Source organism: Lampetra planeri, chromosome 13, assembly GCF_965212315.1.
Source record: "Lampetra planeri chromosome 13, kcLamPlan1.2.h2, whole genome shotgun sequence".
NCBI lineage: Eukaryota > Metazoa > Chordata > Hyperoartia > Petromyzontiformes > Petromyzontidae > Lampetra > Lampetra planeri.
In genome coordinates this window covers 10232129-10253353 of record NC_136119.1, presented here as the reverse complement: position 1 = coordinate 10253353, position 21225 = coordinate 10232129, and the positions used below count along the sequence as shown (strand labels likewise).

Below are 21225 nucleotides of genomic sequence, written 5' to 3'. Positions count from 1 at the left end.
ACACGAAGTTGGCTCTTGCCTTCCCTGCACTGCTCATGCTTTATATGCCACACAAGGTTCGCAATTATGCTGGAGTCAACCTAGTGGAGGTCCAGAACAGGAGCAGACACCATTTTCCCACCAATGGTATCCATGGCTGGGATTGGATCTCTGGGGTCTTAGTACTTTTTTCCATTCGAAAGGATTCTTGGTAAACTTGCAAAGAGCAAACGAGGAGGTTTGGAGGATATTAAAAATACTCAAGACAGCTGTCTCCCAGCATTTGTGTTTTTTTTACATACTGCACTAGAATGTTAAGTTTTCTCACACGTGTGGTACAGATAAACACTGATGCAAATGACTAATGAGCAATTCTCGGCAGCAAACACACTGGATGTAGTGTGCACTGCCAGGTCCCTCCTACCCATCATGTCTAAATGCACTTGCACACATGCACGGGGGAAAAAACACAGGTCTCTCTAACAACGGGAAGGAATAAAAAGTCAAGACCAACCACAACACCCATTAGCCACTAAGAGGTAGTGACGTCACCACGGCGCTAATAGCAAAGGCCTGAGGGTACTCGGTCTGAGGCCACGTGAAGCGTCAAAGGTTCGCCACATAAAATGTAAGATACATACAGATAATGGATTACACGCTCGTGCTATTCCAATGCCAAGTGGAACAGGAAGGTTGGGAGAGGGACTCACTTTGCTTGTGGCGAGATGACTCCTCATTGGCAATTCTGACTCCAGATTGCAGCTCATCCTTGCTCAGGGGTTCGAAAGAACCCGACTCCTGCAATCAGGTGGCAAATATGATTACGAATTAAAACAGTTTTAACACAGCTGCTGTTGCAAATATAATGCCGCAATAATTTCGTTCTGTTTGTACAACCAACTTTAAACACGTAATTTTTACGTTCACTTGGAACATGCACCGTTACAGCATTCGGCGTTTTGGTTAAACACGACCTTTAAAGCAATTAAAAGGGCAAATCCTTTTAGATCCAAATACATTCGGAAGAAGGCATCAATCAAACCTGGGTAAAATGGATAAGTAATTTGTATGTATGTTGAACTTCTTTCGCACCGTACGTAGCTTACCGTGCTTATCGGATTTGCGGGGAAGGACAACAATCTAATGGTCACTTTGATGCAGAATGCATAATCTGTTTGTCAAACTCCCACGCAAGAAACAAAACATTTCGGCAACAACAGGAAGTGCTGCTGCCGCCACCAAAACAACTGGAATAGAACGTTTTAACAAGACGCGCTGGCGAAAGTGCACGGGAAAACCGGCACGCACCTGCCCTTTCAGCTGACGATCACTGCTCAGCTGCTCCAGGTACCAGGGCGAGTTCTGGGACTGGACCCCAGTGAGGGCCAGTGCCTGCAGTTTGAGCGCCAGGATCATGGCTTCCTCGTCTCGCTTCTCCAAGGCTTCGTCCACCTGCTCCAAAGCGGCTTGCACTGAAGAGTCGCGCGCGCGAGTGCGTACGTGCAGAAGGACACGGGGAGCAAGGGAGTGGTCGTCAACAACAGTGACTTGTCTCACGACGCCGCCACCGCTGCTCCCTCGGATGAATGCACGCAATAAATGTGTAACAAAGTAACTTAATAAGTCTATTGCGTTGTAGAGGAAATCTGCGCACACTCGCATGTGGGTGCTCGAATCGGCCACGTACACGATGGCGCAACAGTCGCACAGCAGCACCAGTGAAAGTGAGAGTAATCTAATTATAGTCCTTCTGCTTAGGCAGAACAACAAGGTGCACATCAGCTTTGACAACACACACGAAAAGCAATCACGATGAATGCATATTTAACCACCTGTCTCAATAACTTGTAAGCAGATGACAATGGAAACGTACAAGATTTTGAAAGTAAATTGTATCTTTACAGATGAAAATGTATCCCGCAAGTTAAAGCCAACTAACTTTAGCGATGAGCGTTAATGGAGAAATGGCTGCCTGTGTTATCAGGCACACGCCACCACCAAGGTCAACGCGAACCCCACAAGAAACCCAACAAAAGACGGTCACAATACAAAGAGAGAACTCTGTCAACCAAGAAATGTGACAATATTAACCATCAAAATAAATTATCATTCGTCTCCCAAGATGTAAAAGCATCGTTAATCTGTGCGATGGATAGAGCCACCTACTGCTCCCCTTAGAGAATGCGTAAACTTTTGCTTACCCGCAGTAATTCGTTTCACTCAGAGTTTTATAGAGTGCTTCCCACGTGAGCTTATTACAAAAACACACACCTATCGGCACATCGTGGCAGTAAACAATGCACCACAGGTGTGCGCGTATGCCTGTGCAGACACACCGCTCGCCATCGGCACAGCAGATGCCTGCAGCCAGACCAGCACGGACCAGATTTCTGACCGACCTTTCCGTTCACAGTCTAGCACGGCGGCGTTGTAGTAACACGACGCCGCAGCTGTAAAACATTAGCTTGGTTCTGTTTAACTCACGATGGAATAATCCACTGCAATTTTCTTCACCCCGCCGCACAAGGCCAGCATGTATTAGGTGCGTTGGTATAATCTAACCACGTGCTATGTCCATGGAGCCATTTTTCGCCCTCACGTTCTGCTGTAACGTTCTGACCCTGTGCCCCGACTGGACATCTGTGAAAAAGCGCTCATAGCCAATCGGATTCGTTCAGTATCACTCGATATTCTGATTCCAATCATTGTCAGTTCACTTGGATACGTTTCAATGTTTGTACACTTGTTTTTTTTATACCCAAGAAGGCACTTACCATGTCTATATACAGCATCTTGTTTGTTAGATGAAGGAGTTACTACACATCCCGTGCGTGAACCTTGAAGTTATCTACTCACTGTTGACTTTGTTGATGTTGCCCTGGATTTCGGCCTGAGTCAGCAGTTCCTCGTATACATCTCTCTCTTTGCTGGAGGAATCCGACATCGACTGCAAACCAATTATTAATAGCATCATTAATAAGTTAAGTAGCGGATTTATAAGTGCAGTATTTTGATTGACCAATTAGGTGGTCTGATTTGCCAAAATACCAATTATCTTATAACCTCAAATGGAGAGCTGTTGAACAATCACTCACGATTTTCTTCATTAAAAATTTGCATTTGCTGTCATTTATGTTGCAAAAATTGCGAAAGTAAAGTTCCTCAATAACTTGATGATATACATTGGGCTTTTTCACATTCACAATCCCTTAGTTGATTGAACCAATGGAGAAAAAAGCATGTGAGTTGGAATTACATTCTACACTCGCGGAATATAATCTGTCGTATATGTTCATTTGTGGCCTGGATGCTGGCCTGCTGAAACCAAAACTACAAGCCACAACATCTTTAATTTTTCCTCAAGGCATTGTGACCATAAAGCAGTCCTATACAGAAATTCAGTGCATGCAACATGGATGTGACATCACCTATATGGTGAGCGTTGCGTTCAATTGCACACATCGCACCGGATGGGTTTTGTCAAAAGCAGTTTGCAAGCATGCAAGAAACCTGGTCATATGACTACCTCTCTGCCAACAAGACAGCTATCAATTCCTATACAAATGCCTACCCTATCATGGTCATAGATAATTACCGTACCATTTTTAATTTTTCGTCAAAATGTCACGTGTATCATAGGGACACTAAAAATGAAAACTCAAACTTTATAATCTACATTGAAAACTCATTATATATTGAAAATGCATTTCTTTAGAACTGCGTTTTATTTAGTGTGTTGTCCTTCCCCCGCACCTCCAATTAGCACGGTTGGCTATGTCCGGCGTGAACATACGCACATTACACATTCGTTTTTTCAGCATGCTGTGGGCATCTACAACTAAATTTATGTTGAAAAGTAAAAAAATGACCACATCCCTATTGAGCTACACTTGAAATGCACAGGAGCCACATGCAGCTCTCAAGCTGCCAATTTGACCATCCCTGTTACATATTGTTGATTTAGTTATGTAAACCCCATTTGTCTGTACCAACTGTACCAGTAAATACAGGAAGTGATGTCACACACATTGCATGCAGAAGCTGTTGCTGCCTCACACTGAATAACGTGGACAAGGCCTTGGTTCTCAATCCATGCAAAGTCATTTGTTAAAGCTAAACAATACAAGAACTGTAAAGGGGGTCACTGCCTACTTAAAATATGATTTGATAAATCAAAACAGCGTTTGTTTTACTACATAGTGGCACTGAACCTCAGCAACAGGTTAACAGGTTACAGGATACAAGATTGTTACTCTTTCACTCCTTCCCTTTCCTTCTTCCCCCACTCTCCATTACCTCTAATTTTATTTCCTCATTAACACTGGATGTGAACCGCTATTGCGTCTCTGTAATTACTAAGCGATTCTTATATCAACAATGTGACATGTACGTTGTCAAAACATTTTCACTTTTCAAAAGTTTTTCAAACCACAAAAAAAAGGTTGACGCCATAAAGTGTGTTAGGTCGCAGAACATTTTCCCTAAGTGTAGGGTAAGCCATCATAGTACCACTCTCATTGAACAGAGGCTATTAACAAGTGGGCGAACCGTGCAGGTTGACAGCACTGATGGCTTAAACCCTCATGGAAACGGGAAGACGAAAAGGGGGCAAGAGCAGCGCATCACCTTATTGCGGGCGTTGGTGGCCTTGTCCAGCTTGGCGTGCAACAGCGTCTCCTGGTAGACCGGTGACAGCGGCTCGTTCAGGTTAACCAGCATGGCATTGGGGTTGCGCAGTGCCACCATGGTCTCCTTGGCCACGCCATGATCGATCGCCTCGTTAATGGCAATCACGGCCGCGTGCACTGCAAGCAGACACCAGACGCACCATTTGTGCGTGTCCGTGTATGAACAACATGTGCTGAGCAAATGTTCAGTCGTGTATTATATTCCAGCAACTGGGTTGCGGGGACGAGCGATCTAAACTGCGCTCAGCAAATGTCTACCATCATAAAGTCTGATATTCAGTATATTTACAAGATTACCGATGAACGAACACAAGAATAGGTTTTCCCTTTTTTCTGGCAACAAATCAGGTGTTGAGATGTTAAAACACCAAACTGAAACCTTTGACAAGGAATCATGTCTGCATTAACCACAATACTTGTGGTCAGAATGCAAAACAAAAAACCTACTCTGATAATAAATGCATTGTCTTTGAAACTGATTGGTCCACACCAGACAGCTTTATTTTGGCATCCTCTGGTCTAAGGCAAAGGAGGTCCCATGATGTAGCTGCTCACCCCAAGCTCTCATTACTCTGATATTACTTGGCTTTGTGCTGTACGCCTTTTGGTGTCCTCTGGTCCAACACCGTTTGAGACTAGGCTCAAAATAAAGCTCTGGTATGGACCAATCCGTTGAAAAGACAATGCATATATTATCAGAGTATGTTTTTTGTTTTCATTCTGACCACAAGTATTGCGGTTGGTTAATGCAGACATGATTCTTTGTAAAAGGTTTCAGTTTGGTGTTTTAACATCTCAACACCTGCTTTGTTGTCAGAATAAAGGGGAAAACCTATTATCATATTTTGGTACTGGCAAAGAAGGTCCCATAATGATGAACTAACTAACACGTTATACATTTGCATTCAATCTGAATAATTGCGTGGGCATATTGTGTATGTACACGTTTTTTTTATTTTTAAGCATGGCACAAATTCATGGCTTTTTCTGTATTTCTATTCTCATTTGGATTTTACAAATGCATCAGTAGACAATTTTAAGGGAACCGGTAAGCTACGTATTACTATGCTTAGGAAAGATTGTGTCCATCTATCCAAGCACAACTCGCATAAAAAAAACTATAGAATCCATAAACCAATAATGCACAGCCTACCACACTGCTGAAAATATGGATGGGGAGATTATTCACAAAAACATGTTTCTTTCATTTGAAATGAAATGGATACGTGCAGCGCAATTAACGCACATGCAATGCCCCCATTAACCACAGAGAGCGCCATTGCTCATTTGTTACACGCTGACGAAGTGTATCTTTGGAAGTGCTTGTATGCGTTCACCTCCTTGCAAGTTCTTAATCTCGTAGTCATCACCCTAACACAACGGAGGGCTCCGAAAAATAGTCTGGATTGCCAGACTGATAATGTGCACGTTGGCATTTGGCAGTATTTAGTGGGTGAGTCACTGCAAAAGCAGTGATTTCCATAACCACTGACTGAAAATAAATGAAAACTGAAAGGATTAAATGCACAACTGCCCAGCATTAAAAAAGAAACATAACTGACAAACGAACACTCTGAATAACAAAACTCGACATAGAACAAAATACATTTGCAAAGACTTCTGAAATGCAACTGTGCCAGTGGAGGGAGATACGCACGTGCAGCCTCGTCCACAGACAGCTCGTTGGCCAGGATTCCGCCGATCTTGCTGAATGCCGGCATTTGAATGCCGTACTTTTCCAGCTCCTTGCGCATGTTGTTGATCTCCTCCTCTGTGAACACAACGGTCATGGCCATGAGCACAGAGCTCTGAAATTACACACACGCGCACGCGCGCACACACACAACCATATAAATGCTCAATTGAAATTTGGGCCATTGCTTGAAATGTCCACCGATTATATACAATATACACGTTTGTTATGAGGCATTCAGACGAGTTTTTATGATATGCGATATCTGATCAAGTGGGCTTGTGCAGGACATATCGCTTAGAAGTGATGAGAGCCAGTGAGGGAGACTAAATGTTGAGTGACAGTCAAAGAAGGAAAATACATCCAAGAGGATGTCCACCGTGGAGATGGAGCGATGAGATTGTGTCCAGGTGCTGGATGACTTGTTCATTCATTCACGGGACAGTGAGGGATGGCGATGGCTTAGAGGGGTCTTCTCATCCAGCAGTGGATTGATCATGGCAATGAGGACGATATGATCAGTCATCATCCGAATACAAAGTCTTTCAAATAATGCCAAAGATATACCCTTTCAATGATATTTTAGAACAATGCGATGTAAATACTGATTCTTACAATAGCCAGCTTCACACTAAGAACACAGCAACAACAACTGAAAAACTAACATATGAAAACGAATTTTAAGTGTATTAAAACAGAAATTTGTTGTGGGATGGGATTTGTAAGGCTATAATTTGTGCATAATAAAGGCATTCTCTTTTCGAATACTTGCTTTTAAAACATTTTATTTGTAATTTTAGACCAGTCTCACAGTAACATGTGTCTACAGACTGCATAGAAAATAAAATGGCAAGAAGGAGTGACACCTCACAATTCCGGGTCCAAACTGGCTCGAGCCAAACTAAGCTGGGTAACTCATGCACGTGTCACATGACATTATCAGCTGCTGCCAGATTGTGGAAATTGCGCGTGTGCTCATCTGAAGACAAGCACGCACATCCAGTGCAACCACCATGCAAGTGTAAATGTCACCTGTCTCGCCACGTCAAAGCTGTCATTTTCGCATACCCAATTACAATGCGACACACGAATGTTAGTAAATAAACAGGCTGTCCATTATAGACTTTGAAAAAAGACAGATGACCGGGTGACTACCCAAGACGTTGGGTTCAAATTCTGAATGGCACTCATGTTCACACCGTGATTTCAGGTGTAGCGAGCCCACGGTCTCAGCCCAGTCACAAATGAGCGCGTGAAAAATACCAATCGCGTAAAATGTCGTTCACTTTATTTCGTGCATTTCAGCTGCGGGTATTAAAGGTTTTTATTGGTTTACTGGCATGCAGTGGAAACTCTTCCTGAAAGGTATGAAGAAGTGCAATCTCGAGTGTTGGGTGGCTAGCCTCTTGAAGTGACACTTGGGATTAGTTTGCCATCGTCCAGAGCTGATTACTTAGTAATGTATTAACCTGCAGACTGAGAATTCTGAAAGCGTGTTCATCTCATCACGTGACCCAAATGGGAATTCCAATTTTTGTTCAAATGAGCAGAACTATAATGTGACAATGTACAATTTTAATTGAAGAACTATCAACAATTCCGTGTATAAAAAAAAATGCTCGTGACAATAGCTGTATGTTTTATCAATGAGATGTTTGTAGTTCAATACATAATTAGTCCACTGAAGGTATCGTTCAAATAATTTTAAATCCAACACCACCAATCCTGTTGTCCTTGTCGAGCTCAAAGCTCTATACATTTACGATCGCTACCCAAGGCTGGGTTGATGCATTAATGTCACGTACTGTATACCAGTAAAAAAACAAACAGCATTGGGAAATCGGGCAACTTTGGAGTTTATGTCTCCATAGAGAAGTCAAGTTGTTGCAGTAAGTGCATTCAGAGTGTTTTCAAAGTGGTGTATGAAGAATTCAATAAGTACTGTATTCCTAAAGTACAGTACTGTACAAATTATAAATCATGTTAGAAACTAGTGTAAGCAGTAGGAGTAAAATATGAATGAATGTATTAAAACATGTCGATGAAAAAGAAGCTGTGAGCACAACTGTGTTATCTGTTCATAACAAGATGAGACAATGGATGTGCCTCAACAGCTGCATTAAAATTGTATGAACATGTGTTTTAAAGGCTCAAAACACTAAAAAAAAATTCAACTCAGGAGTAAAAATGTTAAGTTGTCCTCATGCACAATTTAATCGAAATGTATTTTCACACCCCCCCCCCCCCACTGCTGAATGTTAGTAATTCAACAATCCAATTTGACAACGAAATAAAATAAAATGTCCCAAGCCAACTGCTTAGCCCTTGCAACCGTCATTCTATTAATGGTAAATTGCCAGTGACTAAGTAACATTCATACACCCAGTGCTTTTACTGTGGCAGGAAGCCCCCCCCCACCCCCAGTATGTGTGGGTGGTAGTAGCCATGGGTGTGGGAGGGGAGTGCGGCTCTGTCTAACTTAATTCCTTCCTTGAGTCTAACCAGGCTTAACTCCAGACGTGTATCTATGTGGGGCAGCAAACGGTGATGTCACCGGCATTACAGACTTACAGATTGTCGCTTTTGTGGGCCGTGAGCCACAATGAGCTTTTGCCACAGCTGCAGTACATTTGTGAATAGGTAACTATTTTCTACTGCTCGTATTGATACCTTTGCACAGAGCTAGGCTTGGGGAGAGTGTTACACGTTTTAGTTAATTCCTTTATTATGCGCTTGTTGTTTGTCATTCGTAACTCCACAATATAAAAATACTGTAATTAATATTTAATATGAACGTTTGCCAGCTGTACAAATGTCTTCTCCGTTACATGTGCATCGATGTATCTATGCTGTAGACACACACATAGGCTACGTACAAGCACATTACATACATAAAATGGTGTAGGAAAAGTATGTTTTGCTTGGATTGAATAACTAACGTTTTATTTCAATTGCCTAACACCTCAGCAATAAAGAGCCTAGCTCAGATTAGACCCGGATCAAGGACACCCAGAAGCCAGCCAGTGATGACTTAGCAGAGGTAACATGAAAGGCACGGTGTATCCTGGGCAGGGCTGAACCCGGTTACAGCAGGATTGAGCAGATCCCATCCAGAAAAAAAAACGATCAGCTGCACTTGCAAATGCTTTTTGTCAATAGGCGCCCAGAGCAACACATCATGCCCTTTGACACTCCAGACTAAATAAAGCCTCTGCACTACTGTACAGGGGGGTCAGGTCGGGGTAGCCACATCAAAGTATTTTGTTTATACCAATGCTAACTCGCACTCGTTAAAATTATTGGTTATACGCATTCACCGAATTATATAATAGCACCAATTACACGACAAATAACTACGAGACATTGGTGAGGTGCAGTAGAGGGAGTGATGTTTAAACATACAACATATTGGCCATCCTTTTACCGCAATAGTTCCGCGGGTTCCTGCTAGTAACTCTAATATACGATTATTTATCAACTTGTCACGTGGTTGTCCTATGAAATGACGTCAGCCATGGGAATGCGGAATTTCCACAACTCGAGACCACGAAGAAAAAACAAGTCTGCTCCTTGGCTTATTGTGAGCAGGGAAACACTGACTTGGCGTCACCCATTACATAAGATGGGGTGCATATACATCCAATATTCACACGATTGTTTTCATCAATGTGATGCTTTTATCATTGAAATACTGTAGTTCTCTTCATGTTTACTCCCCACCCGTGGAGATAAATGTGCCAAAGACACACAATGAGCAATTTGGTGAATACAATGGATCACGTTTAAGTAAATATGTCTGTTGACCCACGACAAAGTACTTTGTGTTTGAATTCCTTGCAGTGAAACTCTGCACGTGTTCGTGATACGTAAATATTCTAAATCTATGAGCAGTTACAATTTCTCAGAAAACAATCTATTTATACAAAGAGCCTCATTACAGAAACCTATTATTTTAAAGTGTTAATCGGTTCAGTTACGCAAAGATGATTGTTGTGAACACCGTTATTATATCTGCCTACTCTTTTGCTTGGGTTTAATTTGTATATGCAACAACGTTTTATGATCTGCCTCCTTGTATCACCAAGCCAATGACCAAATCGCCTTGAACGTGCCCAATCTCATCAGCTCTTTGAAGACAAACACAGGATTGAGCCTGGATAGTGCTTGGATGGGTAACAAACATACATATAAAACAGGTGTTCTAAATTTCTACAGGTCGACGTAGCAGCTTCCATGTTGATGTCCTGGCATTTACCAACCTGCACGTAAAAAAATATTCGGGAGGCCCTCATGCAACAGTGGACTAATAAATGAGTTCAAAATGTACACATGTACCACGCCTCCGATTATCACAATTGGCTACGTACGGTGCGAAAGAAGTTCTACATACATCTTACTGGCTGGCTCTCACATGGCTGACACTTTTTCATCTCAACGGCTTCTCATCTGCTTCTAAAAAATATGTGTCCATGTCAACACGTATGATTCTCTTATGAATACACGTCGAATGGTATTGGCCATGACTTTCGAGGGACCACTTATAAATGAGGACAAGATTTGGCATGGAAGGCATCCTTGGGTTACTGGGGCAAGGGTATGAATTTCTTCATCTGCGGTGCGTGTACACAATTAAATCTTACCACAGCATTTGTGTGCATGCATCAGATTGTTCAGTGAACACACCACACACACCAAACGAGTTGGGAATGTACTTGGTGCCGAGCACGCAGGTTCAAGAGACACAATTGCCAGCCTTGTTTCACTTACCGGTGAAATTTACTTTCCCATACAGGTCTTGTATCTGGGGTGCAATGCCCAGCTTGAACAAATACAGGCTAGAAAACAGAACATGAGAGCCAGATTAAAGAGGATTATCAATAAATAAGAACATGTTATTTTTTTTACCAAAGTTCTGCTTAGAATGCCTAAGTATTTTGAAAGCAGGAGAACAAACTTTTTCCAGAGAAAAGCCACACAAACAAGGATATCACACTCAAAAACCTATAGATCGGTCGGCGACCTCCACGATGTTATTGCCTTTTACATAACACTTCATAGCACTCAAGTTAAGATTCCACATACGTACACAGCGATGTCTGTGCGATACACCACCACCTTCAAAGTGTTAGATTACAGGCGCGTGCAGCCACGTCATGCAAATGTGCACTTGGAAAAAACAGGCAAGACGAATGCAAAGAATGCTGTGGATTTATGCTTCTGCAAAGTGTGGCTTTTTTGTGCCAGCCTTCTTCACCTGAGCGCATGGATGCAGTAGATGGACCGTGGCATGTTTTTCCGGTCGTATATGTCTGTCGTCTCGGGGTAGAAGATCTGGGCAGACAAAAAAAAACACACGCACATTCACGAAATGTATAATGGTGAAGCAAGCGTTCACCAGTAAGATACTTGCCAACAATTTTATTCCGCATAAGATAAAAGTCATGCACAAAACAACACGTGGATATTATATATTGCCACTATTTAGTGCACGATGTTGCCGAATCTGGGTTTATCTATATTACCATGTTTAACCTCTTGAAGGAAGTTCGCGCTTCCATTTCTGTATTTATAAGATCCTAGTGAAAATTTAAAGCTATAAAGTCAATGAATAACAATGTTGAATGGAAACTTAGTAGGTTAAGCAGACCATTTAAATATGTGCATAAAACACATATATATGCATCGTGTAGTTGGCAATTCAACAAGATCAAGTGAATGCTACACACATCAAAGCACAGTATTGTTAGCTAAAAAAACCTTAGACATTGCTGAAGGCACAAGTAGAGCGTTTTGGTCATGGGGAAAGATAATCCCCCTAATTATAACAAAATGCTTCTAATTTGATTGCAATTTAAATCAGATTATTTTGAACTCTTACAGCAAGACCATAAAAACATTTTCTACTGAAGCAATACTGGCATAACGGTTCAGAGAATAGATTTTTTTTTTATTACCATGTAGCTTCAACACTCTAAGTAGAAAACACATGTAAAATAGTTTAACGTCACATTTTAGCAACTGCACAAAGGCAAAATTACTATTTCAATTGACAGGTATTAATAAGAGTGACTATATTTCATGAATAAAAAATAATTACCCATGAATGGTGGCTTTTTTTTCATATTATAGTTTACAATGCTGAGCACAGGATGAAAAACATAATGCAGTCTCATCTCTCTCTTCCATGTGCTCTGAACAACATATTAGAGGCACGGCCCATCACACACACCCACAGCAGACAGCTGTGCAAGCAAGTGGATTGGCTCTCTCAGGGTGTTGTTGGGGCAAGGGTCAACTTGCCCGTCGCTCACCTTGGGCAGACCGATGGCTTCCATGGCTCGAAGCCAGTGGATGATGTTGTCAGTGTGTCGAAAATGCAGTCCCATGGCCTGCATGCAATATAAGGCAAGCACAGGCAGTCGCACAATTAAGCTCTTGTGGCTTCTGTACGTGCCACCGAGGGGGTTCATTTAGCAAAAAACAGGATAACCGCAGCCAATGCTTTCCACACTGCCACAATCCTCAGGCTGTTATTGTCTTGTATTATGCTCATTATCTGGCGATGCTGCATTGGCAGTGGCACACAAGCACAAATAACAAAAAACTCAACATTTGTGAAGAGGACTGCCTTCAGGATACATATTCTATTTACATGATATGAAGAAGAGTCATTGCCTGAAACATCTATTTTATAATTTTCCTGTTCAGACAGTGTTTTTGGCTAATTTGTGAGTGCCTTCTTCCAAGCAAACGGTGCCTCTTCCTTAAGATGGCAAATCGCAGGACATTCTGCAGTACCCACAGCGATTGAGCCAATTTGGGTACAAAATTGTTTGTTTTGAAATATCATCCTGTAGATAAATGGCAATGTGTGTTTCATCCCAATAGATGAGCAGTGCCCAGAGCTTTACAATGACACCATTGTGCCCATCACATGTATCATCCAATTACAGTCAGCCAAGGGGGGGATTTCCGGCAGAAAATGTGTCTCGGGCATTGGCCTAGAGCCAAGAGGGTTTTAAGTGACATACTTAGGCAAATACAATCTTCAATAGGAGCAATTTTCTTTTTAAGTGCATAACAAGCATCCCCTGAACTGATTATTGCAAGTGCTCGATCGCTAGAGGTTAATAAGGTAGGCTCTCTTTAGTTGAATAAAATGTGGTAAGGTTAGTCTTGTTCAATGTTGTACTCCAACTACATTTGACATAGAAATTAATAAATTTTCAAGTATCCCCACACGCAAATTAGCATAGGATGGTGTTCTTGGTAAACCAGAGCTGGTGGTGAAACTCCACATTCCAGTGGCGGGGACCAGTCTATCCACAAAACCAATGTTGACATTCCATAACGCATTTAATTAACCGTTAGTAAATTACTCAACTGTCATTCTGTACATCACAAATGCCTCATCGGGTAAATGTTTATGTATTTGTTGACTTATGAACATTTTTAATAATTTGGCCCAAGAATACATTTCTAGGTGGATTGTGCCTTGTTCTCACAGGGAACATATATTCCCACAATGCAATGCGCCAAGCAACATTATAACTTTACTGTGACTCAATAGCTATTATTAAGTAACTATTCACATGCCAAAAAAAATTGCCATCTGAAAACATTTTGTACATTTAATTCTCATCAGGCCCCATGGTGTAAAGTGCAGTCTTCAATATTTATTTACTCTATATCTGGCCTCGCCAATTAATTGCGATGGGTACGGTTGGCTTCATAAGGTGTAAAAGAAGTTCAACATACATTGTGCTATGAAGAAGGGCCAGTGGTCCAAAACGTGGCCTATTATAGAAATGTGTTCGTCTAAGGCAGTGTTATTGAGGAAAGCGTTATTTTTTTAAACTGTGCTTGTGCACCACTTCAAACATAGCATCACCACATAATATATTTAAATTCTGGACTCGTGGTTCAACTAAAGGTTGTTCAGCATCCTTTTTTACTGCAGGCTAAGTAAGAGACAGCTTGGGGACTTTACAATGTCACAATATATACACTGTTAGGTTTTGATGTGACACAAGTCTGCTCTGAAGCAGACGACAGTGCGGTGGAATAGGTGCCTTGTAGCGCGTCTGCTCTTTGTCGTAGATCTTCCTCAGTGACACGACTTCCGGAGCGAAGAAGTTCCCCAGCTTGGAGAGGAAGACGCCATTCATGAGACCCTCCTCCAGTTCGGTGGTTGGGGGGAGCTCCTCATTGAGGCACGCTTCCATCCACCTGTGCGCATGCACACACAGCAGCAACATGCCGATGAGCCTCCCTTTTTCTACATTTTTACGAGGTTGCACTCATTGCACATAAAAGTGCTTTCTCCCACAAATGAACGACAATACCATGCCGATGTAGTCAAGGAGCATAAATCATCACGCGAACTCCGGTCACCCTCGGATCATCGTTTGGCTAGCAATCGAACAAAGACGGTCACCGTATCGCACACTTTCAGATGGACGTGCTTCTGCTGCTGTCTGGAATGCTCTTGCTTCCGATACTAGGAAGCCACTGGAGCTATGCACTTTTAAATCTAGATGAAGAACTAATTTCTTTAAAGCTACTTTGTGTTTAGTTTGTTGTCCTTTCCCGCACCTCCGATTAACATGGTTGGCTACGTACGGTGCGAAAGAAGTTCAACATATATGCATACATACATGTATTTAAAAAATAATTTTATCCCGACTGTCAGTCAGGGAAAAGCATCAATTCAGTAAAACTCTTCGTGCTAGAGAATAACCTAGGAAAGTGGACACCACAGAGCAAGTGGCTTCTGGTGCAGATGCAGAAGGTGGGGAACAACACTTTCCCACATCCCCTCCCCCCCCACCGAGACTAATGTTCATTGTGTTCCAGTCAAGTCCTATTATTTTAATTCTCAGATATGGAATTAAGCTAAATTATGTGCAGAACCAATTTAATGGGCATGTGTTTTTGTGTAGTCACTGGTCACTGACCGAGGCCATCAACGAACTCCACTTGAAACCCACGAGGCTATTTAACCAAAACCGTTTTCACAGCTCCAATAAGCATTACCAAGCATCATGGGTTACTGTCCTGAAAGCGAGCACAACATAAATAAATGTTCCCATGCTCGAACTCGTGTGGAACAAAGCTCATATCAATTGCAGCCCTGAGACAGGACAATACATTGCACATTACTATGGCAAAATCCAATATCTTCATTAAAAAAAACCTGTCATGACGACCCACAAGATGGTACTCAATTTAAGGGCACCCAGAGGGATGAAGGGCTAGAAATTAAATTCACGACCTATCAAATGTGTCACTGTGCCACTTGGCCAGATTGTAAACTTAGCACAGTGGGGGGGAGGTGGGGTGTTTAATGTCAATACACACTAAATAACGAATAGTCCAGTGTTTTTTTTTAAGATTGTATTTCACAATCGCGACTTTTTGTAGGTTCACTTTAATTTTCGCTTGTAAGCTAACAGCACGTAATTGAGGGTAAAGGATAGTTTTTCTAACCAAATAACCCGGAGACCAGTAACACTCACCGCGACAGTTTCCTAAATTATATTGATACAAGTGTGTTTACTCTATACATGATTAAAGTCAAGCTCCACTGGGAGAGAAGCATGTTATGTAAATGAAGCCGTTCACATGCAGAACACAGTTAGAATTGCAGAAGGAGATAACGCAATGGGAGATGCAGAAGGCATTAATACTGGTTCACAGCAAAATACACCTATTCAAGTGCTTCAACAAACTCTTAGATATAACCTTTTTACACGCATTTTATTAACTCACTCTGCCTGTTGTTATTGTCGTCGTTGTTGTATCCTCAAATCTTGTAACTCAATTTTAATCCACTTCCCAATGTGGTATCGACTGCAAACTTGGTATACTTATGTCATACTGATGACAATACTATATTCTATCATAAAACAAAAAATAAATATTATTAAACATTCTTTTTTAATATGTTATGTTTCGGCTTGGGTCTAATTGTCCATGGTCAACTGACGTTGGCTGTAATTGGCCACGGTCCCTTACGTTATGGCAAGCTTCGGGGCCACTTCATGGAGTCGTGGAGTTCTTCCATTACTAGTACATTTCATAAAAGTGTGTTTTTAAAAAAGTTTTTAAAAATATTACTTATTTTCTTAAAGCGAGCACAACATTATCTTCCGAGATTTAATTGAAGCATATAAATCACAAAGGTAATGAGCCGTTTCAGTGTATTTAAAAACAACTTTCACATCTGCCGAGGATTCAATGCTCAATGTCTGTGTATAAACAGATGAATACATAATATAGATACTGTACATGCTTAAATAAATAACCAGGATAACAACCACATTGTAGCAACATTCAGCTTGACAACAATGGCTCTGAATGGAAGCCATGAGATGACATTCAATATGCACGGAGACAAGAGAGGCAAGGCATCGGTGCACAACACGGGCACAACGCTGGCAGAGACACCCATTTCACAGGTAGCGGATGCATTAAATGTATTATTAATATACACAACGCAGCCCGCTTTCAGCACATTGCTGGATGAGGGCCTCCCCACGCCGCGCGTGTCATAAGGTTTATTTGACCATCTTTCATCACGTGCTGGCACGTGTGCGTTGGTCAAGGCAGGGGATGTACCGTGGGAGCATAACGTATATAATTGATTTTTACCACAAAAAAACTAAACTGTACTAAAACAAACAGAAATTTACATGGTAAGGCCCACTGATCTATATAGCTTTTTCAGAAGCGACCTGGCCGCAAATGATAGCCCAATTAAGTGGCTTATCACGTGGAAATTTATATATTTAGAAACAGACGCGTGTTGATTTTAAATGTGGATGGAAAAACCGAAGGACCCGGAGAAAAATCCACCAGACCACGGGCAGAACATGCACACTCCAAATATACAGGCGTCAGGGTCGGGATCGAACCCACGACCTCCTGTATACAAGGTGAGGGAGTGTGTACCTGTTGTGCATGGTGGTCACTTATTTAAGCACTATCCAAGCTTTGCTTCTGATATCTGAAAAGCCCGGGCACATTTATGAGTGATTTGGACATAGGCATTGAACATGTGCATCAAAGACAACTCAACACATACCCATTCAAGACAGGCTGTTCAACCAGGGACATTTAAAACAACCCTCGGTTTTCTAATAACTTGCTCCACCAGATCATTCTGTACTTGGGAAAAGAACTTACCAAGAGCCAACTCCTTCACATAATTGGACTTGTGTATGTCGGCAAACTATGGATAAAAATGACATGTGCTTATTTTGGCGATGCGAGACTGCAGAAGCTCTTTGCAGGCCACATCCTGCAATCTTTGGTGTGTCTGTTTAAATAGCCATCTAGAGCCAAGAAGAGGTTTATTTTGGTACTGTCCAAAACATATTTTTCTGTGATATCGCCTGTGAAACCACAAAACTGTACTCAAACTGGAGTAGGCTTGGCAGTCTAAATAAAGATTCTAAATCTGCTTGAGAGTCAAAAACATAAAGCTCTATTTTCAATTAAATGTTTTGTCCTGGTATATTCTATAACCCAAGCAGAATTAAGCCTGGATCGTGCTTGTATGGGCGGCCACTAGTATAAAGATGTGCGGTGGACAGCAGACGAGCAAAATGTTGTGCACACTTCATTGCACCCATGTCTATGCTCCCTGCCTTCACCAACCAACATTGACTAGCGCAGTGAAGTATGGTCAGATAACCTCGATGACTCACATAGTGTGGAGAAGCTCTGGTCCAGCAGTGGATTGACAAAGGGTTGTACATGTACAAAGTCCAAAGAACAAGTGAATCAGCACATTGCAAGTGAATGTCAGTTCTTTTTTGATCACATAGCAGAACATACCAACTACAATCTGGTTTCAGTGAGAAGAATTTTGAGAACAGGCAACAAGATGACTCTGATGTGTTATAGAGATAATGCCAAAAGCACACACAGTGCTAATAATGAACATTCAGCCTCACACATGCTGGTGGCCTATCTGACGTGCATCAGAACAGCTGTTGAGCAGCAAGACCTTATGTAGCCTATAGGGTACAATGAAGGCTGCAGCAGTGCTGCAGTGGCACGACAACCTACTAAACGGTGATAAATGCAGTACTTTGACAACAGTTCTGGAGCTAATGGTCTGCCTGTGAAACAGGATGTTCTGGCAAACACAACAGACCGGAACAGCAACACTGAAAAGCAACGGATAGCAGTCACATGGGTATATTTTACAAATGTAAAATTAAAATCCTAAAAAAAATTATTTTAAAAAACTTAATCACCGTTATGAATAGGTTTGTAAATAATTAAAGTGTGTTTCAGTGTCCATCACCATGAGCAATTACAGCATGAACCTCGGCAACATTCGAGAGCGTTAGCTTCCTGTAATGTTATATTGGCATAATGCATCAATGTACCCTGCCTCGCTGCATTTTTTTGTATTACTAAATGCATAACTTGGTAACAACAATGTCCAAGTTTCCATCCTAAAGGTCAGCAACATGCACAAGCTGCAAGGAGTCTGGAAAATATAGCAGGGATGGCGATGGAAAGAAAGCATCTTGACAAAAATGGGGACCCCCCCCACTCACCCTTCTGGTTGTGCTGCCACCCACCCTTGTGGTACAGTGGACCCATTGAGCGTGGACTGTGACTTAGGGGGGGTTTGTGACTGCGTCCGAGAAAGACGTCGAGAAGGGCTTGTGACCAGAGGCTGCAGTCAAACACGCAGACCCTTCAGGGGGACCCCATGCCAACTGCGCCGGAGCCGATTATGCGCAATTCGTATGTATTTTCACGTTTCAGCACGTTATGTATGGATGTACTGTATGTCGGACTTCTTTTGCACCGTACGTAGCTAACCGTGCGAACCGGATGAGGGTCTTCCCAGCAGTCATCTAACAACTGAAAACTAAATCACGTCTGTTATAATAATTTGGCGTCCTCTGGTCTAACACCGTTTGAGACGAGACTCAAAAGAAAGCTGTCTCTGGTGTGGACCAATCAGTTTCGAAGACAATGCCTTTATTATCAGCGCATGTTTTTTTGTTTGCATTTTGACCACAAGTATTGTGGTTAATGCAGACATGATTCCTTGCAAAAAGTTTCAGTTTGGTGCTTTAACAACTTAACATCTGTTTTGCTGCCAGATAAAAGGGGAAAACTTATTCTCAATAATTTACAGCTCATTGTTAATCCACTACTGCAGTGTTCTTCACTCATTTTCAGAGGGCGGCCACTTTTGCCGATTAGGCATCATCAGCGTGAGGGCCGCCACACATTTGAAACCATTGGTGTTTGTCAGCACGATGGTGGAGGGTGTTTTCACATTTGCGTATTGTCGGGGGCCGCACGTCAGGGGCCGCACGTCAGGGGCCGAGTCGGTCATGGGGATTGTTTGACCATACTTCACCTCGCTGGTCAGTGAAGAAGCGTGTCCCACCGATGTTATCCGTGGCCAGAAATCAAACTCAGGTTGCCTGGTTCATAGCGTAGCAGGCTGTTATCGACAACACCACTCCACTCAAAGTGACTGAAATTACATCTGCAGCAATTGAAAAACTGCAGTCATGTTGTTGCCTGTTCCCAAAATAAAGTCACTCCATTATCGGTTTTAGGTCCCCACTGCATGTTTTCAACATATCAATAGACATGGAAAATCTTCCGGAGATTGGTCAATTTTAATTGCGAAATTCATCGGATCGGCTGGAAAACAGCGTTGCTAATTGCCCAACAATACTGCCGCATGTAGCAACTGACTCATGCGCACACCACCACAAACAGAACGTCATACACACGCACTTTGCAATATATGCAGACACAGAAAGGCACAGCTGCTACACATGACAGTGATCAAATACGACACTGCAGAACTGTTAAAAATACCGCCATCTGTTTAATAAACACGAAGGCAGTGTGTCGAGTTTAATGCAGTACTTTATAAACTATGGTTCACATAAACACTGAGTGGTGGAGTGCACCTACTTTAACACTGCTACCCACAGCAGTACGAGCATGTTTACATCCACATGTCGAATAACAGATAGTGTACTTCACTGGGCTTTCACGTGCTGTCTTTAAAAATATGTTTTGAAAAGAAGTTACTAATTGAAGAACAAATTGACTAATGTACAATACTTATCGAGAAGACAGCAAAAGGTTGACATTTACATGAACTTTCTACAACATATATTTTAGGGTGTGGGCGATGCACACCTGTAGTCCAGCGCATTGCTGGAGCAAGTGGTGGACTGTACAAGTAATAATCGTGATGGTAAGATGCCATAACATACCTGTCAACCCTTACACAGTTACCCAAATTCTTGTACAGGGAAATCGAGTTTTTAGGTCCATAGGGCGTACAGTCGTTTCAATACGGGCAAAAAAATATGTCTATTTGTTTGTGTTTCTCCCTTGTGATGGGACTTTGTAGGATGAACTTTGAGATTCATATGGGGCACGGGGTGACCAAAAGTTTGAATTGGTCTGGAATAAGGTAGGCACTGATACGGGGTTGACAGGTATGTAAATGATAACTGCAGACTACTGGCGAGACCAGACAAGCGCTATAGGGCTGCGGCAAACGTTACAGAATCTTAAATGACGCACTCCCGCCTCTCTTTATGGACTGCCGCAGGCTTTCTGATCCACGATTTATCTTCATCAATGTCATTACATCGTCATTTTTTTTTTATGCGCGAGCGAGGAGTGTCATGATAACATTTATCAACGGCAAAAGTATTGAGGATGGTGAATTAGCCTCATAATTAACGTGCATTCGGCTGATTTGCCTTAACTACAGGGCCGTGAGATGACCAGTAGGTGGCATGACATAAAGTGGTTCACCTATCTGTGTGGATTTGGGTGTTATCCACTAATATT

At 42.0% G+C, this 21225-nt stretch overlaps 1 protein-coding gene across 3 annotated transcripts in view; it reads right to left on the bottom strand.

The window, feature by feature from the left end:
- The window catches only part of IQGAP1 (IQ motif containing GTPase activating protein 1), a 73082-nt gene that overhangs the window by 33023 nt on the left and 18834 nt on the right, over positions 1 to 21225 (bottom strand). For 2 of the 3 annotated variants that reach the window (XM_078600141.1, XM_078600142.1), the window contains exons 3-11: positions 14433 to 14589; positions 12672 to 12749; positions 11615 to 11691; positions 11128 to 11195; positions 6325 to 6438; positions 4606 to 4784; positions 2836 to 2926; positions 1288 to 1451; positions 690 to 777 (exon numbers count right to left, since the gene is read on the bottom strand). In XM_078600141.1, coding sequence (XP_078456267.1) covers positions 690 to 777; positions 1288 to 1451; positions 2836 to 2926; positions 4606 to 4784; positions 6325 to 6438; positions 11128 to 11195; positions 11615 to 11691; positions 12672 to 12749; positions 14433 to 14589 — 1016 coding nt within the window. Of the gene's footprint in view, positions 1 to 689; positions 778 to 1287; positions 1452 to 2180; positions 2200 to 2835; positions 2927 to 4605; positions 4785 to 6324; positions 6439 to 11127; positions 11196 to 11614; positions 11692 to 12671; positions 12750 to 14432; positions 14590 to 21225 lie in introns of those variants that run through there. The other variant, XM_078600143.1, reaches the window with a different exon arrangement.